Below are 22,507 nucleotides of genomic sequence, written 5' to 3' on the forward strand. Positions count from 1 at the left end.
GCTCAGTCTGATGTCTTCATTGGTGCGAGGCTTGCTGAACCCATTTCTGTTGAATTCTGATTAAGTTGATGAGCCAATCTCACCAAGTCAGCGTTTTTTCACTTCACAGAAAGTGGACGAATTACACAATTATGGTTTCAAGTACTTCATGCTTTAAATACGTATTTTTTAATTTAAAATAATGCACAGCAGATCGAAGTTGCAGGTTATTTGTAGTCCTTTTTGACATTTGCTCAGGCTACGGATCATTTGCTTTAGTTTTTCTGTTAGTACATCAATATCATTATCAGTGTGAAGCTTGTCACAAAATCAATTCTACACCCTTTAAGGATAGGTTCACAATTTTTTGTGCATCTTTAAAAACAAAACTAGGAGCTCGTTATAACCATGAAAGCGGTTTCATTCCTCCTGCTAATACTGTCTATTTAGAGCCTACCTTCCTAGTGCCGACGTAATAAATGGCGGACGAAATTTACACTTCTGTTTCTATGCAGAAATGCATTCTTAAATTTATCTAAAGCTGTAGCTCCAGCAGTTTGTGCAATTGGGTTTCTTCCAAAGTTACACTTTTTTTAGTGCAAATTTCCCCACTATTGCTTTTTAAAAAAAATTATGAACCTGTCCTTTAAGACCAGACGTGCAGCACGACAGCCTCTCGGTGGGCACATGTTGTCAGTTTCCTGGTATTGCATGAAACCTCAAGCATGACCTAGGTGTGCAGCTTACGGGAAGTGAATAAACAATGATGGTGAGGATGAGTGAGAGCATGGGGGGTGGACTGATGATGAGCAGTGGAAAGAATTAAAGGTTGCCATCATGCTTATTTTGCATGCCGTCTTTGCCATGCTGCCTGCTATGTCAGCAATGATCAAAACTGTTTCAGGAGGATTTGTTAAATGTATCATGCATCAGTGCCAATTATAAGTGCATCGGTGGAATAACTCAGGGTGGTGCCAGGTGTGAAGACAACATAACAGGGTGATATAATTCTCTCTAATTATTGCTGGCTGTCAAAAGCAGTTAACACAGGATAAGAGATTCACAGCAAATCTGTCAGGTCTGACAGTTTTCAGAAAACAGGACAGCTGCTACGGTTGGGTGAAGAGGTCGCAGTGCAGGTTTACAGATCATCTCACAAATTATTTCGGTTTTTATGCATCAGTGGTCACCTGTAGTAGCAGCAAAATGGGAAAATTCTCCTTTGTAGTTTGTAATGCCATGTTGTTGTCCTTTTTTCCTTTGACATAAGTTTAGTATTTCCTGCTTTTTAAATTTCAAAATGTTTCACTAATGAAAACTATTCATCTGTAGCCGAGTGGTTAAGCGGTGCACCATGTAGGAGGTCGTGATATACTGGTTTTGACAGTAACCTTGTGATCTAAAAATGAAATATTAATATCATTTTAATAATGCACATATGATAATATTGTGTAAATAATGCAGTTCCTCTTAAATAATTTCCATTTCTTTCCGTTCTCCTTTTATCAACCTCTCCCCTTAATGCAAGTTGCCTTTTCACTGTACATTAAGTACAGAGTCTTTCTCCACCTTCCTACACTGACATTTTGAGGGTAATTCATTCGGCAAAAAAGAGACCAAATGCACAATAAACTAAGTTAAAGATGAATTTGACAGATTTTTATTTATTGAAATTTTCTATAGAATTCACAGTAACACTGTTATTGTGAATTCTGTTGGCCACAATTATGGTGTAGTGAAAATCTGATTGTGCCAGCCCCAGTATCATGTACTCTCAAAGTCCTCGGTTTGAATTAGCCCAGGGATCATTTGTCGTTTATTTCATGTCATACCCCTCTTTCTCTGCTGTCATTCCTATCTGTCTCTACACTGTTCGCTGTCAAATAAAGGCAAGTATGTAAAATAAACAAATTAAAATTCGGTGGGTTCGTAGTTTACATAGACGGCGGTTATAGAAGTGCTCAGTACATTTGTTTAAAACAAGTCAAGACTTCTGAAGAGCAAAAAAAAAAAAAGTTGCTTAGTTGTCCATGTCTTTTGCACTCTTGGTTGGATGTCACATTACTCTGTCTGACTTCTGTGATGAAAATTGCTTTGGGCCGCTGTGTCTCTCACCAGACCAAACTGATGTCAAAGCACATTCCCTTTCTCCCCCAAAGTGTGGAACACATTCAGTAAATATTGGTCGTAACTGTTTTCGGAGGCTTGTTTTAACTCGGGATCATTCACAGGACAGTGCCCATGGTTGTAAAAGAGTAAATACACTCTCTAGTTAGCCATCAATTCTTGGCTCAGAACCAACTCAGCGACTTATGGACAACGAGCCCACCATCCTGAGTCACACAGCGTGATAGCAGTCCATTGACCGCAGGTGTGTAAAAGTGTGGGTGGGTGTGTGTCACGCACAAGACAGAAGCGAGCAAGGTCATTTGAGGCGATAGAAAAACCTGTGAAGATACACATCAGATAGTTGGTTTGATATACTGTGGATCTTCTTGTCATCACAGTAGTATTGGTCTCCCACATACAGCAAGTAAAAACAGGATGTAGTAAAATGTTAACCTCAGACTTTGAATTTCAGTGTAGGCTGTGCTGCATAATACCAGTTTACACACAGATATCAACGTGAAGTAATGCTCTCAAGACTCTAACATGTCCCTGGTAGAGCATGAGGTAACAGAGGTAGAAACATCGGCACGAGCGTCTGTTTCTGTCCTCTATAGATGATATAATCTCTTCTAACTGTGTGCAACGAGCGCTCATTAAAGTTATGGTCCGTTGACACAGCTGCATTGTTTCACTCAACACACTCAGTTATTCTTTAAGCCATGTTGCGTATGAGTGTAACAGATGACAGCGATTGCCCCTGTTGCAAGTATTGTGTGGGGTATGTTGAAATTTCTGCATAACTGAGACGTCATCTTGCGTCAACACTCCCCTCACATCCACTTTTCTCAACACTGAGGACACAGGCTCACACATGCAACTTGTTTATGACAGATATCACAGCACATAGATTGAGACTCATTTTTCTTCATCTTAATCTTAATTTTACAATCTTAAACTCTTTTCAGAACGCCACCATATTTTTGGGATCCATGTCAGTACTTATCTGTGTTTTTTTGTAATGATCGGGTCAAGATACAGGTTTCAACTACTGAGGCATGGCCCTGTGAATGCCAAGTCATCCTCATGGCACCCTTCTGTGGGTGACTTCCTCTTGGCACCACCCCAAATACCTAGCAGATGAAATCTCTCTCACTGCGACTCTTTCTCTTTCACTCTCTCTCCTCTGTTGTTTTATTACTTTAGCAACTTGTTTAACTCTGCTCGCTGGAGAAAGAACCTGAATTTGCCAGATAGATTTATGTGTTGGCAGTACCATGAGGATCGTAGAGCCTTGTTAGTTTCTAGTAGTCAGCTCAGTGTAAGATTTAGTCTCCCCTACATACACGCAACAAGCAGAACATTTCTTTGAACCAGCTCCGTCATATGGCTGCTCCCTGGGACACTTGACATGGCATCCTTTTATTTTCCAGAACATATGAAAACACCGGAAAATTCCAGGAGGCTTGTAAGCAGCAAGCAGTCCCTGGCTTGTTTTACTCAGACTTGGCACGACATGAAGGCTTGCCTGTCAGGAGGTTGCTGGACTGGCCGTGCAGCTTTGATTGGCTTTGAATAGTCGGTCAGGGGGTAGGCTAGACTTGGCTGTCTGTGGGCTAGACGAAGATGACACAATAATTTTCTTTTGACCCTTCGACTATAAATATGTGAATACAGTGAAAATTGATAATCTGTCTTATTATTTCTCAGACGATCCTCTGAAAATAACATTTGCAATTTTGATTTCAGCACAGTTGTCAAGAAGAATCAACCGGGGTTTTAGGGACAAACTGAAATTAAATAGAAAACGCTGATTAAATAATAGTGTCAGGGGCCTTTTAACATCAGTTTCGGCTTGGCGGAATCTTAAGTGGAGCTGCTTGTGGTCAGTGGAACAGCTGAAACTGTGTTGAGCAGTTCCCCAGACTTGAGAGTTTAGTTGTCTGTGAAGGACTTTTAAAAAGTGTTTGAATGTATTTTTTGGCTGGTGGTTGTGTGACTTAAGGGTCCAAAACAAGATGTAAAACTTTCCATGCATACTCATAAAAATACAATGGCTTTTTGACAAATTGGCTCCTCGATCAAAGCACTGCGACGGGATAAGTCGATTTATGTCTGCATGTCTTATAGAGTCATTTTGGGATACATAGACCGTTTTGGTGTCCGCAAAACACTTGGTATGCTTAAGTATTACGCACCACAGCAAATCAGTTTAATACAGAATCAAAAAGAAGTCTTACTGTTGCCCGTCTTCACAACAGCAAGTCATTCAGAGAGCTGCCGCGATAAAAAAATCTGTCTGCTTCAAGTCCATGAGATGGTTGAGGAAAAGGAAAAGCTTAGCGCTGTGCTATTAAAGTCACAGCTCAACAGATATTTCAGGGACGCAGGACATGCAGACAGCTTGGCATAACATAATCCAGACAGAAAGACAGACACCAGTGGTGGCTTTGCAGTCCCAGGCCCAAAACCCGCCCCCCACACACACACACTAGCACACAGGCCATCAATCAGGTTCTGTTGACTGCATGGACAAGGTCAACATCTGATCCCAGAGGGGAGAGCCTGGGGTGGGGGTTGTTTTAGTCAGCTGATCATAACTGAGGGGTGGGTGGTCCCTCCCACTACCACATCCACACAGAAACTGATAAGGCTGCAGCTTTAACTGCAACAGGGTTACTGTCATTTTGCATTACCTAAATTACAAACAAGAGGCATGACATTTTATTAGCATTCATAACTCTGAGTCTTGATTGTGATTTGACTCACACACTCACATTGTACTATGATTGTTACTGCAACATTTCAGGCTCAGGCAGGATTTATAGCCCTAAAAAGGCCCAGTGGGTAAAATGTTATAGTTTCTGTTCTAAGAGGCCACAGCCCTTAACGACTTTTTGTGAAAATGCTCTTAAATTTTACTCGGCCTTGGACACTAAACACTACCTTGTAGAGGAGAGGGAATAGATTTGTGTACATTTTCCTCATCATTTGTTTCATAACGGTGTTCGTAATATAATTTTAGTCCTCATTTTCCGATGTGACAGTGATGGCATCTTTCCAAAAAAGATGCATACAGATTAATATGAGTGAAAGCAAGAGGTGGGTTAAATAAATCGTCCTCCTGCTGCGGAGTTCTATGGGAAAGTAAAACTAGGACAAACACCAAACGAGAAGCTGAAAGGGCAGGGAGAAATGGAGACAGAGATGGGAAACAAGAGGGCCAGAGTTTGAAAGAGCGGGAGAAAATTAGCAAGTGATGACAGAAACATGCGAGTGGGTTGATGAGGTCATTTGAGGTGTATGTTTGTGTACATATGTGGGTGTGTGGGGTAAGTGGGAGGACAGGGTGACTTGTTTCCTGGTCTTGGAAAAGCTGGCAGTGTGTAGGAGGGGAAAGCCCCGGTGCCTGGCCTGCCTGAGGCCTCGGCCTGGCCTCGCGCTGAGGCAGGTTATTGAGTTTAACAGGATGTGGCTTAGGACTACATACAGTTGTCCTTACCTGACGTTTGCTTTTTGATAGCAGGGAGAAATCGTTTAGCTCCTAATATGCAGCAGTAACATTAACTAAAGGCAGACAAAGGCATTTCTTACTTCGGTTGGTTCAAGAAATTGTCAGCCTTTAGCTTTATGAACTGCAGTAAAAATGATGGTGGGGTCTTTACAGGTGGAAAGTCAGTAAGGAATCATGTCCCCGTCGTTGCACCGGCAACATGTTGACATGTCAACTGTTGTCGACATTTCCAGCATACCAAAGAAACTTCTGGTGAGAAGCAGCAGCTGGCAACACCATGTGTGTTTTAGGAGGCGTGTGGCTGTCCGTAGGTTTCCCTGGAAAACAGTTAGCAGTGACAAGATCATCACTACAGAGGATTTGACTATACCAAATTGGGCATATCACACCTGAGTGTAGACAGCTACCCTTAAAGGAGCAGTGTGTCGGATTTAGTGGCATCTAGCGGTGGGGATTACAGATTGCAACCAGCTGAAACTTGTCCTGTTTGCCAAACCTGAACCTGAGATTTTCACTGGGAGCCAAATTATCCACAGATTATGTCTCTTTCTCTTCAAAACAAATGGACATAGTGATTAAAACTAGTTTCTCCAACATTGTTTGGCTCATCGGAGACCGGCCACTAGCTCAGCACCTGCTAATGTGTGCTCATCTTTTTTTCTCTGATAACTGAAAATCCAGATGTTGAGGAGGTTTTTACAGAGAACTAAATTATCCACAGAGGTCACTTTTTGTCCAAAACAAACTGACCTGGTGATTCAAACCGGAAAATACGTTAAGAAACCAGTGTTTTGTTGCCTTTGTTCAGCGTATTGTGGAGACTGTTAACTCCGGAGATCATAGCAAAAACGTTAATGGCCCTATGTAGTCTGTTGTGGGCTACTGTAGAAACATGGCAGTGCAACACAGCGCACTCTGCAGACAAGGACCCGCTCCCTATGTAGATATAAACTGCTGATTTTAAGGCAACAAAAATAAGACGATTCTTATTGTATTATATCATATTACATTTCTTATTTGACAGGCCATAAATGTAACATAATAACAAGCTGCCTCTACTGAACTTATTCTTTTAAGGACATGTGCTTTATTAAAGGCTCCTATCTGATAAACTTAACAAGTGGTTTATATCATGATGCACACCTAACTTTGATGGGATTTGAGATTAGAAAATGTTTTCCCTTTAATAGTATGAAGCAGCATTTACAGACAAAGAGAGGCATACAGGGCATGGAAATGATATTTATAATGCTAACAAAGATAGGGCTGTTAGACCTCCTTGTATGGTAGCGCCTGACCTTATCATACAGGCTGTGTCATAACCAGTTTCATTGTAGTCATTATATCAGGAACGGCTGTTACTCACTTCTCCAGAAGCCACTGGCGAAGCTGCATGAGTAGCACAGATAAATGCTTTTTTTGCCATTTTGTATTTGCTAATATTTATTTCAGCCTAAACGCACTTTGTAGCAGTTACGCCTCATGATCATGGATTCACTGCGATTTTTTTTATTTTATTTTTTTTTAGGCAACAGGATATTTTGCGACACGGTTTCAGATTGCTCATCACACTGTAAATACATCAGCTGTAACAGATGATGAAGCCAAGCTGTTTGTGGACGGTTTGTGTTAAGAGTGTATTTTTTGTTCCAGTTCTGATTCTTCGAGCTGATAACCGACACCTTCAACCACAACCATCAAGGAGCTCTGCAGCTCTGCACTGTTGCTGCTGTTTTTCACTGCCTTTGTCTCCATTAATCATCAGTGGGCAGACAACTGTCATTATCCAAACAATCAAATACAATTTACCGCTTCTGTGGATGCATGATGTGACGCACAGCACATGCATATGTGTGAGGCTTCTATGCAGAGCTTCTCACAGTAAATCAGTGTGAGAACATGGTTGTTTAGATTCCACCATGTTTTACACTGGTGGTCATATTGATGCCAGTATTTGTTCATGGTTTCTTGTCTTGGAACTGGGGGAAGGGGAGGATGTGCTGCTGGTTTTAGCTTTCATAGCAGAGAGGAGAAATTGAGGTGGAAGAAGGAACATGTGACAGGCAAAACCAGAGGCTGGACAAATGACGTTCACATGGTCTTCTGTGTACATGTACACACATACACACTACCTATTCTCAGAAATTACAATTCAAGTAGATTAAATTCCCCGGAATCAATTTTAGAAGAAGCACACACACACACATTCAGATGTTTTTTGATGCGTAGCAGAGGAAAAAGGGAGCGAAACAGAGAGAGAGGCAGGATTAGTAGCTATACGGTTGTGTGGCTGTGTGCTGTGGAGGGAGCCTGATTAACATCAGAGCAGTTGGAATTCAAGCCTTATCTCTGCTCGGCAGGGCCCAGTCTTAGGAACAGTAGATGAACTAGCCCTCGGTACGGGCCTGCCGGGGGACAAACACTGCTGCCTCTGTTACGCTCTGCTTAACAACTCGATTAGCATGGTACTGAGGTCGGCCGTGTCTTGGTTAGCACCGACCAACCTGCTGCAGCTTTCTGTGATTCCTCTGTATCAGAACTGTCGGTCCTTTTTAATAACAACACTGCATCTGCACCGTTTGCTCTGTTAAATTTACATGATGTGGAAAACCGAGAAGTCACATCGTAACGTAACACAGAGCAATGACCTGCAGGTCTAAATACAAATCACATATTTGCAGAACACATTGATTAAAAACAAGTTTAGGCTTGGGCTTGAATTAATCCAGTGGGATGCAGCACATTAATGTCATTAAGGGTTTCATAGACAACCATTTTACAAGCAAAGCTATTATGACGGCTCATAACTGTAATTGTAATCCAAGCTGAGATGTATCGTCATATTAAATCTCATTCAGTAGATTTTTTTCTATCCCCACCCACACAAAAAACTCTTCTTCTAACTTTTTTCATCAATTGTTTGTGATTAACTCTTCTGCCAAAAATAATCTACTACCCTCCATGGTGAAATACACATATGTCTATGTGCTCATCTGTGTGTTTTCACAGTTGTGCTTCTGTGGAATGATGCCTCTGGTGACACAGTGTCCCTTTTTTCCAAGCCTTGTTGTTTACTCATCTATCCTCAGCCAGTAAAGCCAAAAAAGGAGGGAGCAGAGCAAGGGGTGAGGCAGAATAGGACAGGATAGGAAAACACAGCTGATAGGATAAACAAGGAAAATGTCGAAAGGAAACGTGGCAGGTTGCGTATTAGGGAGTGGTGGTGATATTTTGCAGGGACCCTCTCTACATCTCCCCCTCTTGTGTCACCCCTAGAAAAAGCAGTTGGTTCCACTCAGCTGTCTGCAGGGCAGAACAACTTTGGAGAGCCTGCTTTCAGAGCTCATGCCTGATCTTGCCCTCAGGAAACACACACACACACACACACACACACACACACAGTGGGAGTAAAGAAAAGAGAAAGGTAGAGTGAGAGAGTTGAAGAGAAAAGGCATACTCATAGAGCTCCCAGCAAACACTGATAAGCTGAGTGCTGTACACTTGAAAAAGCACAATTTTCCAATACGCAAACATCCACACACCACGGTCATCAAGTTGATCCTCTAACGTCAGAAGGCAAAAATATACACTCAAGTCCGCCTGCTGTTTACCATCCTCACTAGGCCCCATTCCCGTACGATTTAGTCATGTTAACACTAAGGACTCTACGTTTTGTCTTCTCACGCCTGTGAAACATTTTCAGCTGAACTGTGATTAATGTCCATCAGAAGTCAGCACATCTTTTCAGCATTAATCAGTAGCAGCATATTGTTGAAATGGAGGCAGCATCGCAACTTCTCCTTTAACTCTGATTCAGAACTGCTTTCTTACAGCATAGATTTTTACTGTGGTTAACCCAATATTCATCTTCAGTTATAACATATTGCGCTTCAACCCACCTTATAACTGTTTTTGGCTGTGCAGTATTTTTATCTAAATTAAAAGTGTCACTTTGGGGGTGCTGTAAGAAAACCATGTAAGCATATTTAAAAGCAGGACAGTTGTGACAGATGTGTGACGCAACTGGAAGTATTTGCTTTGCTTGGATGTTACGTAACTCAGGAGTTTACAGCACAGACAACCAGGCCTTTAAGCTGTGGTCGGTAACTTTGATAGAAAATAACTTTGTCATAATAGCTTAAACTGTCACTGTCTCCACATGAGACATGAGACCAGCAACGTCCTGGAGTCCCTGCAGGTTGCCTGGCAACTGCATGTGCTAAGCTAAATTAGCCGGCTGCTGCTGGTAGATTCATATATACAGCACAGACACTAGACTGGTATCAATCCTCTCATGTAAGTGAATGAGCATGTTTCCAAAATGTGGAACAATTCCTTTAAAGTAAGGTAAACAGTGTAGTATTATAGTCTAATAGTATGCATGGCTGCCTCATGGTCCTCTGGAGAGTGTAGTCAGAACATGGGGGTGTGGGAATTTCCACACATGGTCCGCAGAGTATAAATATACACAGACAAAATCGCACACATTGAGGACTACCCACAGAGAACCACACAATAAAACAGATCCATACTCCTGTTTCCCAAAACAGTTTGTCCTCTGTACAGCTTGTCGTTGTCTACCGTGTTGGCTTCCCCCCGTCCTCCCCATCATTCAATCCCTATCTCTCCACATCCATGTTTATAAGTCTCAGGGGGCCCGGGGGTGCCTGTGAGAGGCTAGTTAAAGAACATGGCATGCTAATGGCTTCGAAAGGATATGAATAGAGGGGCGACTGGAAGGCAGCCATAGCTGAAATGACACACACATACACAAGCGCTCTTATTATGCCTGCCCCTCTCTTTCTGTTCTACGTGCTCGCTCTCACACATCTGTGTGTGATTAGATTTTGTTTAGGCTACTCGTGTTACTCCTGAAAGAGTGCTGTATTGGCTGAAATCCAGATTGAATGGGCCACCTTTGTTGTCTGTAGTTCACTCCCATCCTTGTACCTTTTTCCTTCTCAGGTATACAGTCAGTATTCCTGTGTGTGTGTGTGTGTGTGTGTGTGTGTGTGTTGCTCAGCCTGTGGGTTGTATCCATGTGTAACTAGGATTTATAGTCCTTTGTGAAGCTTGGTGGTAAAGGGAGTATTTGCAAAGGCTGCAAAGACAATTGCTTTAATGTGGGAATCTACCTGTCATTTTAACAATATTGAACTCTTTTTAGGCTGAATAAAGTCAGCATGACTCGCTGCTCTGGCCCATATATTCCCCTGTTTTTTTAACACCTCTTTTTCTCTGCCTTCAGGAACTGTCCTGCATTGATGACCTCTCCACAAACTCTCTGTTCTCCTCTCCGGCTGACTCACTGTCGGAGTATGCTGATGCCCAGCCCTTCATCAGCCCAGACAACCTGAGCACAGTGCCCACCCTCTGGGACGTCAACACTAGTACCACCACCACACCAGCACAGAGCCAGCTAGAGGTCAGCAGCGAGCACTCAAACACACAGTACATCACCAGTAACACTGATGACCACACCAACAGCTCATCTCACACAACTATTATCAAAGAAAAGCTTGTTGAAATCCACACACGCATGTCTGTGCAGGGGGAGGTGGACACTGAGAATGGTCAAGGAAGTGAAGATTGTCCCTCTTGCTCTGTAAACATTTGTGCTGCTCTGGCTCTCTGCCAACTTTCGCTCTCAGATGGGAATTTGGTGTCGACGGGTTCATGTTCATGCTTCTGAAAATAAACAAAAGGCCAGCACCTACAACTCTGTTTCAACTCAGGCTTCAGTGCAATCCATACATGCAGAACAGATATTTTCTTTTATCAATGATTAATTTTATAGCATGCAGGGCGGGACTGTCGTGTAAAACCATGGCTAAATAAGGGATTTTCCTCTTGTTAGCCACCCGTTAATTGCACAACGGATTTAAGCCAGTTTGTATCAATTATCTCCTTGGCAAGTAACAATTAATTACCATGACTGGTTACTCAGTATTTCAGCTATGGCTAATGCTCTGCATCCTCAAGTAATCTTTTTAGACACATAATAATTCACTGACAGTACAATACTATTGAGTCTTTACTTGACTTTTAAGCAGGTGTTACTCTCGCTTCAATTTAGCCTTTTCCACACTGTAAGTTTGACACAGTAACTAGCTGTGTTCTCCGTAACCACCATTGTGTCTTACAGCGTTATACAGCAGTTTAAAATAATTGTATTCGTACCACATAAAGCCGGGTTTACACTGCATGACCTTTAAACTCATCAGATCGCTTTAGTGTGCGACTTGCTGTCTTGTAATCGGGTGTCTTTAAGTTGTTTTTGTTTCCATTCTACATGACTTATAGGCAACAGGGGGGACACACTACAAGATCTCTCAGTATTTGTGGTCTCCAGAACATTTTGTCACATGAACACAAGTGAGAAGTGACACAGGAAGTGATGTAATCACATGCGCAAGTGCACGACATGGGACTTTTCTGTTGTTTCTTGCACACAAGTTCAGAACATAGCCTGTAACATGTGTTTACTGTCTATAGCCTGTTTCCTTCAGGTGCAACAACAACTTTGGTTCATGTTGCAAAGGCAACACATGCAGTAAAGTTACAGCCCTTTCCCCAGGTTTTCCTTCAACTAATGTCTTGCACTCTGATTGGCTGTAGCGAGGTCCCAGACAGATCTTTGTACAGTTCACCATAGACAGAGAGAGAGACATAGAGCATCGATTTGCGAGTACTGAACCTACCAATTTGCCTCCAATCTGGGGCTTTTGTCGGGAAGCTCCCAAAACCGCCCACAAGGGAAAATCAGGGCTATAGTTGTGTAGTGTGAACAAGTCCACTGCCCTTCCAAGCTGACACTCTTGGGAAATCTGTCACATACTGTGAACACAAACAAATAGAATTCAGTTCAATTTCATTTCAATTTTAAAGCCCAATATCACAAATCACAATTTGCCTCAGGGCTTTACAGCATACGACATCCCCCTGTCCTTAGGACCCTCACAGCAGATAAGGAAAAACTCCCCAAAAACCCTTTAACTGGGGAAAAGTATGGTAGAAACCTCAGGAGGAGCAACTGAGGAGGGATCCCGCTTTCAGGACGGACAGACGTGCAATAGATTTCGTGTGTATGTGTCAGTATCATGACAGAGACCTGAGCGATTGATAAGAAAATGAACCTGTGGAATACGGTTATAACTGTGATTAGGTGCTGAGCGAAGGCCAGTATGCACACACTATTTCAGTCATCCGTTATTCTCACAATATAAATACTGTAATATTTAGATTGAATTAAAGCAACCATTTGTAACCAGCTTTACTGAAATTGCAGGCAGATTACTTCAGGAGCCTTGATCACATTGGCTCCACACGACGGACTGCTTCTTTAGGTTGTTTCACTGGAATTTCACTGCTAGGCTCGGATCTGGGTTTATTTCCTGTCAGCTCATGTTTTCCACATACAATGCAAAACAGGAAATACAAAAGGGACAAACTTAGAATGTTTATGTTGACATGTTTCGAACGGTCTGAAGTTGCACATAGAGTTGATTTTGTTCAGTTTTCTCAGTGGTACACAAAATAGTATCTAGCTACCGCTCCAGAGATCCATATGAGACTGTAAATGATAGAATCCTCTTCTTTTTGATGGACTGTTCCTTCAAAGAAACTCATCGAACTGTAGTATGTCACCGTCTCCAAGTTGCTGATCTAAGACGAGCAACTTTGTTATCGAGTGTTAATCCTCTATCCCCGCTCGCGTTGCTTTTCAGTCCTCTTGCATTAGACGGGTCCAAGGATATCTTTTTGATATGAATCAGAGCACATTCATTTCTCCTGCCTTCTGAAAGCCTTTTATGTTTTCCTTTTCATTCTGCCCTCATTTCATCCATTATGTTTCCCAGACACACGGCTTTATCTGCCTTTTGTTGTTGTTGTTGTTGGCTTTTCACCGCCAGACAACAAATTGCATTTTGCTGAGTGCTGCTCCATCAGACATCCATGAAGTGCCCACACTCTCTCATGCACATTCATATATGCACAACACACACATACATTGATTACTCATGCTTTTTTTGTTACTATTTTCTCATGCATTTGGCACTGTTTTCATTTGTTTTTCAATTTCTTCATTTTATGTTTCGTTGACAGCTGAATGGCACCAGCAGGTTTCATGGCTTGGCCAGTTTGGATGATATAACTGCTATTATCAGCACCCCACCTTTAGGAGGATTCCAGGTAGCCACACCAACCTCTCCAATCTGATGTTAAAATGAAACCAAGCTCTCTAGCTAGAAGGCATTTATCAGTAATGCTCAGATATTCAGTTTAGGTTATATGACTTACATGCAGCTGTGTGTTTGCAACACAAGATAAGGCTTACATTGTTTTGCACAGCCTCATAACAACTAATCTAAGACTGAGGGCCACATTTTGACAGTGCAGTACATGAAGGTGGTGCATGTCATGAGTGAAATTGAAATGCTTGAGCCTTCTTTGGCATGTCTGTAATACCACAGATGATGAAATCATTGCTGCGTATTGCATGCACTGGGCATTCTGCAAATGCACATTGCATAGAGAACAGCGTATTTCATATACTGCATTGTCTTTATGAATAGTCAGTGTGACAAGAAAAGAGGCTGCGTGATATTAATCTGTCTGTCAAAATCCAGCCTCTTTGCATTTCCAGTTTCTCAGATAATCTGGCGTTGCCTGAATATGTAAAGCACTCTTTTGTCTCCAGTAACACGCATGTTTCAAAGCTCTCATTCATCCTGCTTCAGCTGGTTTACACACCTTTTAACATCTTTTGTTATTTTAATGTTGGAGTGGTTAACATTCCCTGATAAGGAGCTCTAGATGTGCTGTGCGAACCTTTTAATAACACCTCACCTGCCCCTGGCTTCTAGCTGTTTCCTAACTTGTCTTCACCTAGGCTGAAACATGAAATGTAATTCCCAAATGTGGGTGTTATTAATGTGAATTACACCACTAAAATCTCTTTGGTGTTCCCAGCCTCAGAGAACCCAGTCACCCCCAGAGGAGGAAGAGGATGCTGAGGAAGAGGAAACAGAGGAACTGGGACATGTAGACACATATGCTGAGTACAGACCTTCCAAATGTAGGCCACTAGACTGAATGTCTACATCTATTACCCTTTAATTCATGCACACTTTTCTTCTTAATAAGGCATGACACTCACACAGTTTGCTATTAACATGTTTGAAAAAAAAAAACCTTCTTTAAACTGCTGTTCTGTTTTCCCTCTCTTCAGCCACTATAGGAATTTCTCATCCTGACATAGTGGTGGAGACCAACACGCTATCCAGTGTCCCTCCTCCTGACATCACATACACTCTGTCTATCCCTGAGTCAACTATTAACTGCGGTCTGCTGTCCGCTCTGCAGCTAGAGGCCATCATCTATGCCTGCCAGGTACGCACGAAGACTCACGTACACACAGTACATGAAGCACTTATTCATATCGGATCTATGAATGATTGATGTTTTGATTATGCAGGCATCTTTGTTCATGCATTTGCTCTTTGTGCGCCCTCAGCAACACGAGGTTATTCTTCAAAACAACCAGAGGGCAGGCTTCCTGATCGGAGATGGGGCAGGGGTCGGAAAAGGACGCACTGTGGCAGGAATCATCCTGGAGAACTACCTTAAAGGAAGGAAGAAAGCACTATGGTAAGAGACCTCCTACGGGGATCACAGAACCAGTTTGAAACCTTCACTGGGTTTCAATTACTGATTTATATAGTTGTGTTTTGCATCCAGTTTTATGCCAGGGAACTGAGCATGTAAGCTTAGTTCACACTACACAACATACTGTCTTGTAATCAGGAGCCTTGAAGTCATTATAGTTCTCAAACTACATGACGGAACAGTGTCCAGTGTCACGCATCCTGGAGGAATGCCTGATGAGTATGTTGTGATGCTTAGATCGAACCACAATGCGGGGTGTGGGGGTGGCTTAGAAAATATCAAAGTCAAAAAGTGACAAAGCGATTCTCCAAGTGGAAACCTTGCACGCAATAGTCCACCTTCCACCTTCTCATCTTTCCCTCTCAAACACACACGCACCTTTGAAAGCACTAAAGCACTGCTTGCTTCTTTCCTAAACCTGTGTCTTGCACTCTCGTTGGCTCTAGCTCATCGACAAAGTTCCCAACAGTTTTGTATATTTAGCCAGCTAGATATCTGGAGAGTTCTGTGATGCATTGCTTCTCAGCTGGCATATTTGAACAGTTCATATATAGCACTTGAGCGCCGATTTGCCAGCGCAGAGGCAGTGCCGATCTGCCTCTGGTCTGGAGCTTTTGCCAGGGAGCTCCAAAAACTGTCAGCAAGCGGAAAACCAGGAATAAAGTTGTGTAGTGTGAACTAAACACTGGGCTAGTGTGTGTAGAAGCCAACTGAATTACTGACTGTCCTGCTCCTGCCCTCAGGTTCAGCATATCCAATGACCTGAAATTCGATGCAGAGAGAGATCTCAAAGACATAGATGCACCGACTATTCCTGTGCATGCCTTAAACAAGGTGAGTCCTGGTGAAGTTAGCGTGACAAGCTGAGAGAATGAGTTATGTTCTTGGCAGATGTTTGAATTACATGTGCATCCAAGCAGGAAAGGCAAGCAGCTATATTTGGTGACAGTGTGTCTCTGCAAATGTTCACACATATCTCACTAATACTCTTGTATCTTTGTTTTGTTACTGTAGATTAAGTATGGAGACACAGCTACCTCAGAAGGAGTCCTGTTTGCAACTTACTCTGCGCTGATTGGAGAGAGCCAGGCAGGAGGGCAGCACCGGACGAGAATAAAACAGATTCTAGACTGGTGCAAGCCAGACTTTGACGGAGTTGTATCCTTTTATTCTTCCAACCTCGTGTCTAAAAGGTTTTTTTTAACACAAATTGGTGTTCCATGTCTGCGTTGTTTGCCCTTGACCTTTCCTTATTTCAGATCATTTTTGATGAATGCCACAAAGCCAAGAATGCCACATCTACAAAGATGGGTAAGGCAGTGCTTGACCTGCAAAACAAGCTGCCACGGGCCAGAGTGGTGTACGCCAGTGCCACAGGTAGGCCGACACGCAGATAAACACACACTTGTCACATAAATGCAAGATAGCCGAGGAGTTTAGAATACATATTTGTGCCATCTCCACCCCAGGTGCCTCTGAGCCAAAGAACATGATCTATATGAGCCGCCTGGGAATCTGGGGTGAAGGCACGCCCTTCAGAGCCTTTGATGACTTCCTGCACGCCATCGAGAAAAGGTTTGTAATGACGACATGTTGTAGAACTTCCCTCAGAAGTCATGTGTTTTCTGATTGCCTTCCAATCATGTGAATACATATCTTCAAATTGCCACGCTCACTGGTTAAAATACCTTACAATCAGTTTGTGGTTACGGCTGGTTGATCCGTGATTGAGTTATTTTGAATATTTTATATGCTGTTTGTAAACAGAGGTGTGGGTGCCATGGAGATTGTTGCCATGGACATGAAAGTGAGCGGGATGTACATCGCCAGGCAGCTGAGCTTCTCAGGGGTGTCTTTCCGCATTGAAGAGATCGGACTGGACAGTGACTTCAAACTGGTTTATAACAAAGCTGCCAAACTGGTTAGTATCATACCTGTGTCAGTTATATTAGTGCGTGCTTATGGTTGTGTGTGTGTGAGAGTTAAAAAACAAACGCTGTACTTTAAAGTGACTGTTTACATCTGCAATCTGTGTCCAGTGGGCAGAGGCGTTGCAGGTGTTCATGCGTGCAGCTGATGAGCTGGGCCTGGTCAGCAGGAAGTCTCTATGGGGGCAGTTCTGGTCATCTCACCAGCGCTTCTTCAAATACCTCTGTATCGCTGCCAAGGTCCGCTGCCTGGTGGAGCTGGCTCAGAAAGAGCTGCAGGCTGGAAAGGTCAGAACACTGAGTCATATAGTATGTATAATCTAGAGGACTATAAATGACCCAGAGATAGATCCAAGCATGAAATGAAATTCTATAGATGTTGCATAAGTGAGGAGAACTTCAAGGACAGAATACTAAGTACAGTTTTGCCAATACTTTGCTTTGTCTGCACAGGAAAAGTAGAGATTGGATGTCATTTGTTGGATCTATGAGGGTCATTAAAAGGACAGTTCATCCCAAAATCAACAATACAGGTTTTTCCTCTTACCTGTAGTGCTGTTTATCAGTCTAAATTGTTTTGGTGTGAGTCGCAGAGTGTTGGAGATTATCGGCTGTAGAGATGTCTGCCTCCTCTCCAATGGATGGCACTCGGCTTGTGCTGCTCAAAGCGCCACAAAAACAAAACATTTGTAAAACTCAACAGCAATGTCTCTTTCCAGAAATCATGGCCCGATAATTTAAGATAATCTACAAACCTTGTCATGAGCAGTTTCACACAGGAACTGTTTTCTTATCTTTCTATCATCGCACTGAAGGAAGCATGCTCCACTGAGCTAGCTAACATTCTCGCACTGTCACAAGCACATGTCTCTCATTTGTGAGAAGATGCAAGCTTCCTTCTGCATGGTGATTCAGTTGGCAGGTGTATGTCAGTAGATATTATCAAGGCCTTTATTTTAAACACTTGGCAACTTACACCAAATAATCCAAATCGATAAATAGCACTACAGGTAAGAGGAAAATATGTATTTCAATGTCGAGTGAGGTGTCCCTTTAAGATTTTACTTTGCACATCCCTGTACACAGGTTGAGTTGAGAGCATTTTATTTCCCCATGGATGTCATAATATATGCTATCACGGTGCCAGGAATGTGTCCGCAATGGAATTTACTTCAGGAAACACAGCATACATGTTCAGTTGTTGATGTGTATTTGTTTTCCTCCACCGCAGTGCATCGTTATCGGGCTGCAGTCTACAGGTGAATCCCGCACCAGAGAAGTCCTGGATGAAAATGATGGGCATCTCGACAGATTTGTCTCTGCAGCAGAGTGAGTGAAAGAAATGTTTTCTGTTTGTTTGTTTGTGTTATTACCTTACACACTAAAACAGCGATATGTTTTCTGTGGGTTACAGCACTGTGTGAGCAGCTAAATGCTCACTCACAACAACCGAGTTTTGCAGGAAAGCTTTTCTGATAACTTTCACCTTATTTGGCAGGATTACTCTTCGTTTGCCAGAGGCCACAGCAGTCTGTGGGTTTTTATTTCATTGCTTCATCAAACAGCCTAATGATTTGCATATTCTATAAAGAACATGTTGTACAAGTATTGAAGTCATGCATACAGTCTTCAGCATTTATCCTCAATTAAACCAAACAGTCTCCTTAGTTATTAGCAGCTATTTAATTACGAAACGGCACATCCAAGAAAAACAAGAAAGGGAGGATACAGGCGATGAGTGCTCTGAACTTGTCTGACCCTAAAGCTTTCGCAGCAGACATGCCTAAAGGCTTGGGTGTATTGGCTCACACATGTTCATCAGCCTGTCAACACCTGATAACAATAACGAGGACACATCAGGAATGTATAGAGTGTCTAACTTTCACAACTGTCAATAAAAGTTTCTCTTTCTCTCTTCCTCCTTCCTGTAGGGGAGTATTCCAGTCTCTTGTAACAAAACATTTCCCTTCAGAGAAACAGAGGAGGGAGAAGGCACCAGGGAATAAGAGAAAACGTAAGTGAGGAGGATGCAGACATCACATCATGCTAGCATGTCTACCATAGATAATAATAGAACAGATCCCATTCAAGATTTTCGCCCTGTGGTCTAATTTAACAGTAAACTGCAGTCTGCTTCTTTTTCTTGGCCTTTACCCAAAAGTCGAAGTGCTGTCGAGCTACACTTCTTGTTTCTTACTCTAATATTGTGATGGTTTCCAATCAGGGAAGCCTAGAGGTCGCCAGACCAAGGTACCCAAGCACACCGTGGACAGCGGCGGTGTGATCAACATCAGCGACGACAGCAGTAGTGACTCCGATGGCATGGACACGGACTCCAACTCCTCACCAGACTCCCTGCTAGACAATGATGATGTCATCTTTGTTAACCACACTAGCTGTCAGACAGGTAGAGAGATGTCTTTATTTTTCTTTGGTTTGTGTTGACAGTAGGAAGATACTTTAGCATAAGTGGGTGTGTCCGGTCTGGATCAAACGGATGCATGTCTAGACAATGAAGCTTCCTCCCATGCCCTGTTGTTTCTGTGATTCCTGTCTGTCAGGGCTACATGGTTAATCTCTCTGCTTCCTATTCACAGCCAGGATAGAGGAGATGAAGCAGGGCCTCCTCAATAAAATATCCGAGCTGGGAAAAGAACTACCTCTCAATACCTTGGACGAGCTCATTGATAAGTTCGGAGGACCAGATAAAGTCTCAGAGGTACGAGTCCAAGACACTGAACTAGAAACTCTCTGGCCACATCAATCTTTTAGGGGTCGACCAACTAAGACTTTCAGCATCCGGTGGAGCTTTGAATCGACTCTGAGGCTGCAGATGCTACTGAAGTTGTAATAAACACCACAATCCTTTATGCTGAAGTTGCAAAAACACCCAGTGTTTCGCTAACAGTAGTTACTGAACTTCAGGTCTATAAGCATGAGAACTGCAAGGACAGAAAAAAAGAGTGAGACGGCGCCTGAGTGCAGGTCAGATTATCATAGTTAAAAAGCATATAAAAAAGCAGCAGCGATGATACAGACAATTCAAACACCAGAGGTATATAATGCAGACCTGCAGATGCACTGTCACCCTGTGCTGGACCCTTGAATATGAGTCAGCGTCACTCTTTTTGTCTTTGTGAGTAGAGACTTCAGTCTGCAGTTTAGTTCATACACTTATAAACCTGAGAATTATACAGTAACACTGGCTTCATGATCTCCTTCTCTTGATATATGCACTAAAGAAAAGGTCTGTAAGTGCAGTATGTGAGTATAACACTCAACCAAGGAAGCCAGTCTGCAGTTTATGCAAAGACGGCATTAGCATGGGGATAAATATGGTGCTTTTATTTAATTAGACGTGCATAAAGCCATTTAAACAAGGTTTTGTGTTTGGGTTTGTGTTATTCTAAAATTTGACATTAACATTTTACTTCTTTTTTTTTATTTCAACAATCTGTTTATTAGGTTTTCAACATCATACAAAAAGAAAAGAACATATAGAATACCAAATCTGTGAATGTTTTAAAATACAGACTTACACGGTGACAAGCTGTATAAAAGCAACTGAAAAATAAATACACACTCACACACATGTATAAAAAAATAAGGAAACAGGAACACAGACAGCCACAATAAATAAAAGTAATAATAATGACGGTAAATATAATATTAAATTAAAAAGAAAAAGGTGAAGAGAAATAATAATAATTTACACTGGGGGTGCTGAGGTTGTGATTATGCTTCGAAATAATAATAATTTACACTGGGGGTGCTGAGGTTGTGATTATGCTTCCTCCCTTACGTCCAACACACAAGATAAATCTTTGCCACTAAGATATCTTACAAATGGACCCCATACACATTGAAATCAGGATTTTACATTTTTTTTATTGCAAATATATATTGGTATCTGTCTCCTCGATTACTTATAATCAGTATCAGTATCGGCTCTAGAAAAAGTCACACTGTTTGACTGTTCTCCACGTGTCACCTCTTAAATCAGTGTTCACACAAGCACAGAAAATGAAAAACAGATGTTATTCTTTAAGCAACATGTCTTTGAAAACATGTATTAAGTGTCAATGTGATGAATATTTTTTCTGAAGATGACTGGTCGTAAGGGTCGTGTAGTGCGGCGTCCTGATGGCAGCGTCCGCTACGAGTCACGGGCTGAGCAGGGTCTCACCATCGACCACATCAACATCAAGGAGAAGGATCGCTTCATGAGTGGAGAGAAGGTCAGATACACCAATCAAGTAGAACTTACATATGAAAACTCATGACTTGGCTGCCAAGAATATATGACTTCATAACATTGTTCAGTCTTCGCTAATAATCCAAACCTCTTTTTTTTCTCCAGCATGTGGCCATCATCTCAGAGGCAGCCAGCTCTGGGATTTCCCTGCAGGCGGACAAGCGAGTGAAAAACCAGAGGCGCAGGGTCCACATGACCTTGGAGCTGCCTTGGAGTGCAGACAGGGCCATTCAGCAATTTGGTGAGTCAGGAAGTGTAATTTTACAATGAGGCTTTCAGAAGTAAAGGGAAGTAGATGCTTGGGGAAAAAAAAAAAAAAAAAAAATTCCCATTGACACTGGCCGAGGTACTTTTTTGTCCACAAAATCTTTGGTCTTTCAAAGTATTTCAAAGTTGTTCGTTGGTTTTACATGTAAGTCAGTATTATTTTCCATTACCATAGCAACAAATGTCAAAACACCCCTAAAACAAAGTTGGTCTCACCAAATATTTCTTTTTTTTGTAAAGAAGCATAGAAATACAGCAAAACATGGCAGAAGAAATGTTCACAAACACAATCTATGTTTCCCAGTGTTGCCAGAACTTATCAACCGGTAGGATTAGCGAAGTTATTCTCTCCATACTTTGAACACTTGTCACAACATCTATCAAGTCAGTCTTTGTTGGAGGCTCGGTCTGTAACCATTTTCATGTTAAGGCTTTCTTGCTGGCTGCTAATAATATCTTTAATATATATTTGTCTTTAATAAACCAGCCTCAACATTTCCTCACATAGTGGTAGTTTTTAATCAGCTGAAGTTATTTGTGAATGAGTTGCATTTTTGTTGCTGCTGCACTTGATGTAACAGGCTGAAAGATGGGAGGGACTTTTCTATCTGTCATGCATACTTCAGGTTTCTAGTATTCACTGCTGTCTACATGCATGCGGCAACTGTGGGGTCAAAGGGTATCAGGAATGTTAAAAGAGAAATTCGTAGAGAAGTAGTTCCTTTCCGTTCATGTTTAGGCCCAGGATTTTCAAACCAGGACAAATGTTGTCTTAAAATACTACTGGTA

The 22,507-nt window shown here is 42.1% G+C and overlaps 1 protein-coding gene across 3 annotated transcripts in view; it reads left to right on the forward strand.

The window, feature by feature from the left end:
- LOC126396381 (protein strawberry notch homolog 2-like) overlaps window positions 1-22,507 on the forward strand; it is a 76,107-nt gene that overhangs the window by 39,626 nt on the left and 13,974 nt on the right. For 2 of the 3 annotated variants that reach the window (XM_050054395.1, XM_050054397.1), the window contains 17 exons: window positions 10,848-11,024; window positions 13,706-13,792; window positions 14,573-14,678; window positions 14,832-14,992; window positions 15,117-15,250; window positions 16,012-16,102; window positions 16,283-16,426; window positions 16,528-16,645; window positions 16,738-16,843; window positions 17,036-17,189; window positions 17,308-17,484; window positions 18,428-18,525; window positions 19,128-19,210; window positions 19,421-19,603; window positions 19,794-19,915; window positions 21,303-21,434; window positions 21,557-21,692. In XM_050054395.1, coding sequence (XP_049910352.1) covers window positions 10,848-11,024; window positions 13,706-13,792; window positions 14,573-14,678; window positions 14,832-14,992; window positions 15,117-15,250; window positions 16,012-16,102; window positions 16,283-16,426; window positions 16,528-16,645; window positions 16,738-16,843; window positions 17,036-17,189; window positions 17,308-17,484; window positions 18,428-18,525; window positions 19,128-19,210; window positions 19,421-19,603; window positions 19,794-19,915; window positions 21,303-21,434; window positions 21,557-21,692 — 2,209 coding nt within the window. The remainder of the gene's footprint in view (window positions 1-10,847; window positions 11,025-13,705; window positions 13,793-14,572; window positions 14,679-14,831; window positions 14,993-15,116; window positions 15,251-16,011; window positions 16,103-16,282; window positions 16,427-16,527; window positions 16,646-16,737; window positions 16,844-17,035; window positions 17,190-17,307; window positions 17,485-18,427; window positions 18,526-19,127; window positions 19,211-19,420; window positions 19,604-19,793; window positions 19,916-21,302; window positions 21,435-21,556; window positions 21,693-22,507) is intronic. The other variant, XM_050054396.1, reaches the window with a different exon arrangement.

The sequence above is a fragment of the Epinephelus moara genome, chromosome 10 (genome assembly GCF_006386435.1).
Source record: "Epinephelus moara isolate mb chromosome 10, YSFRI_EMoa_1.0, whole genome shotgun sequence".
NCBI lineage: Eukaryota > Metazoa > Chordata > Actinopteri > Perciformes > Serranidae > Epinephelus > Epinephelus moara.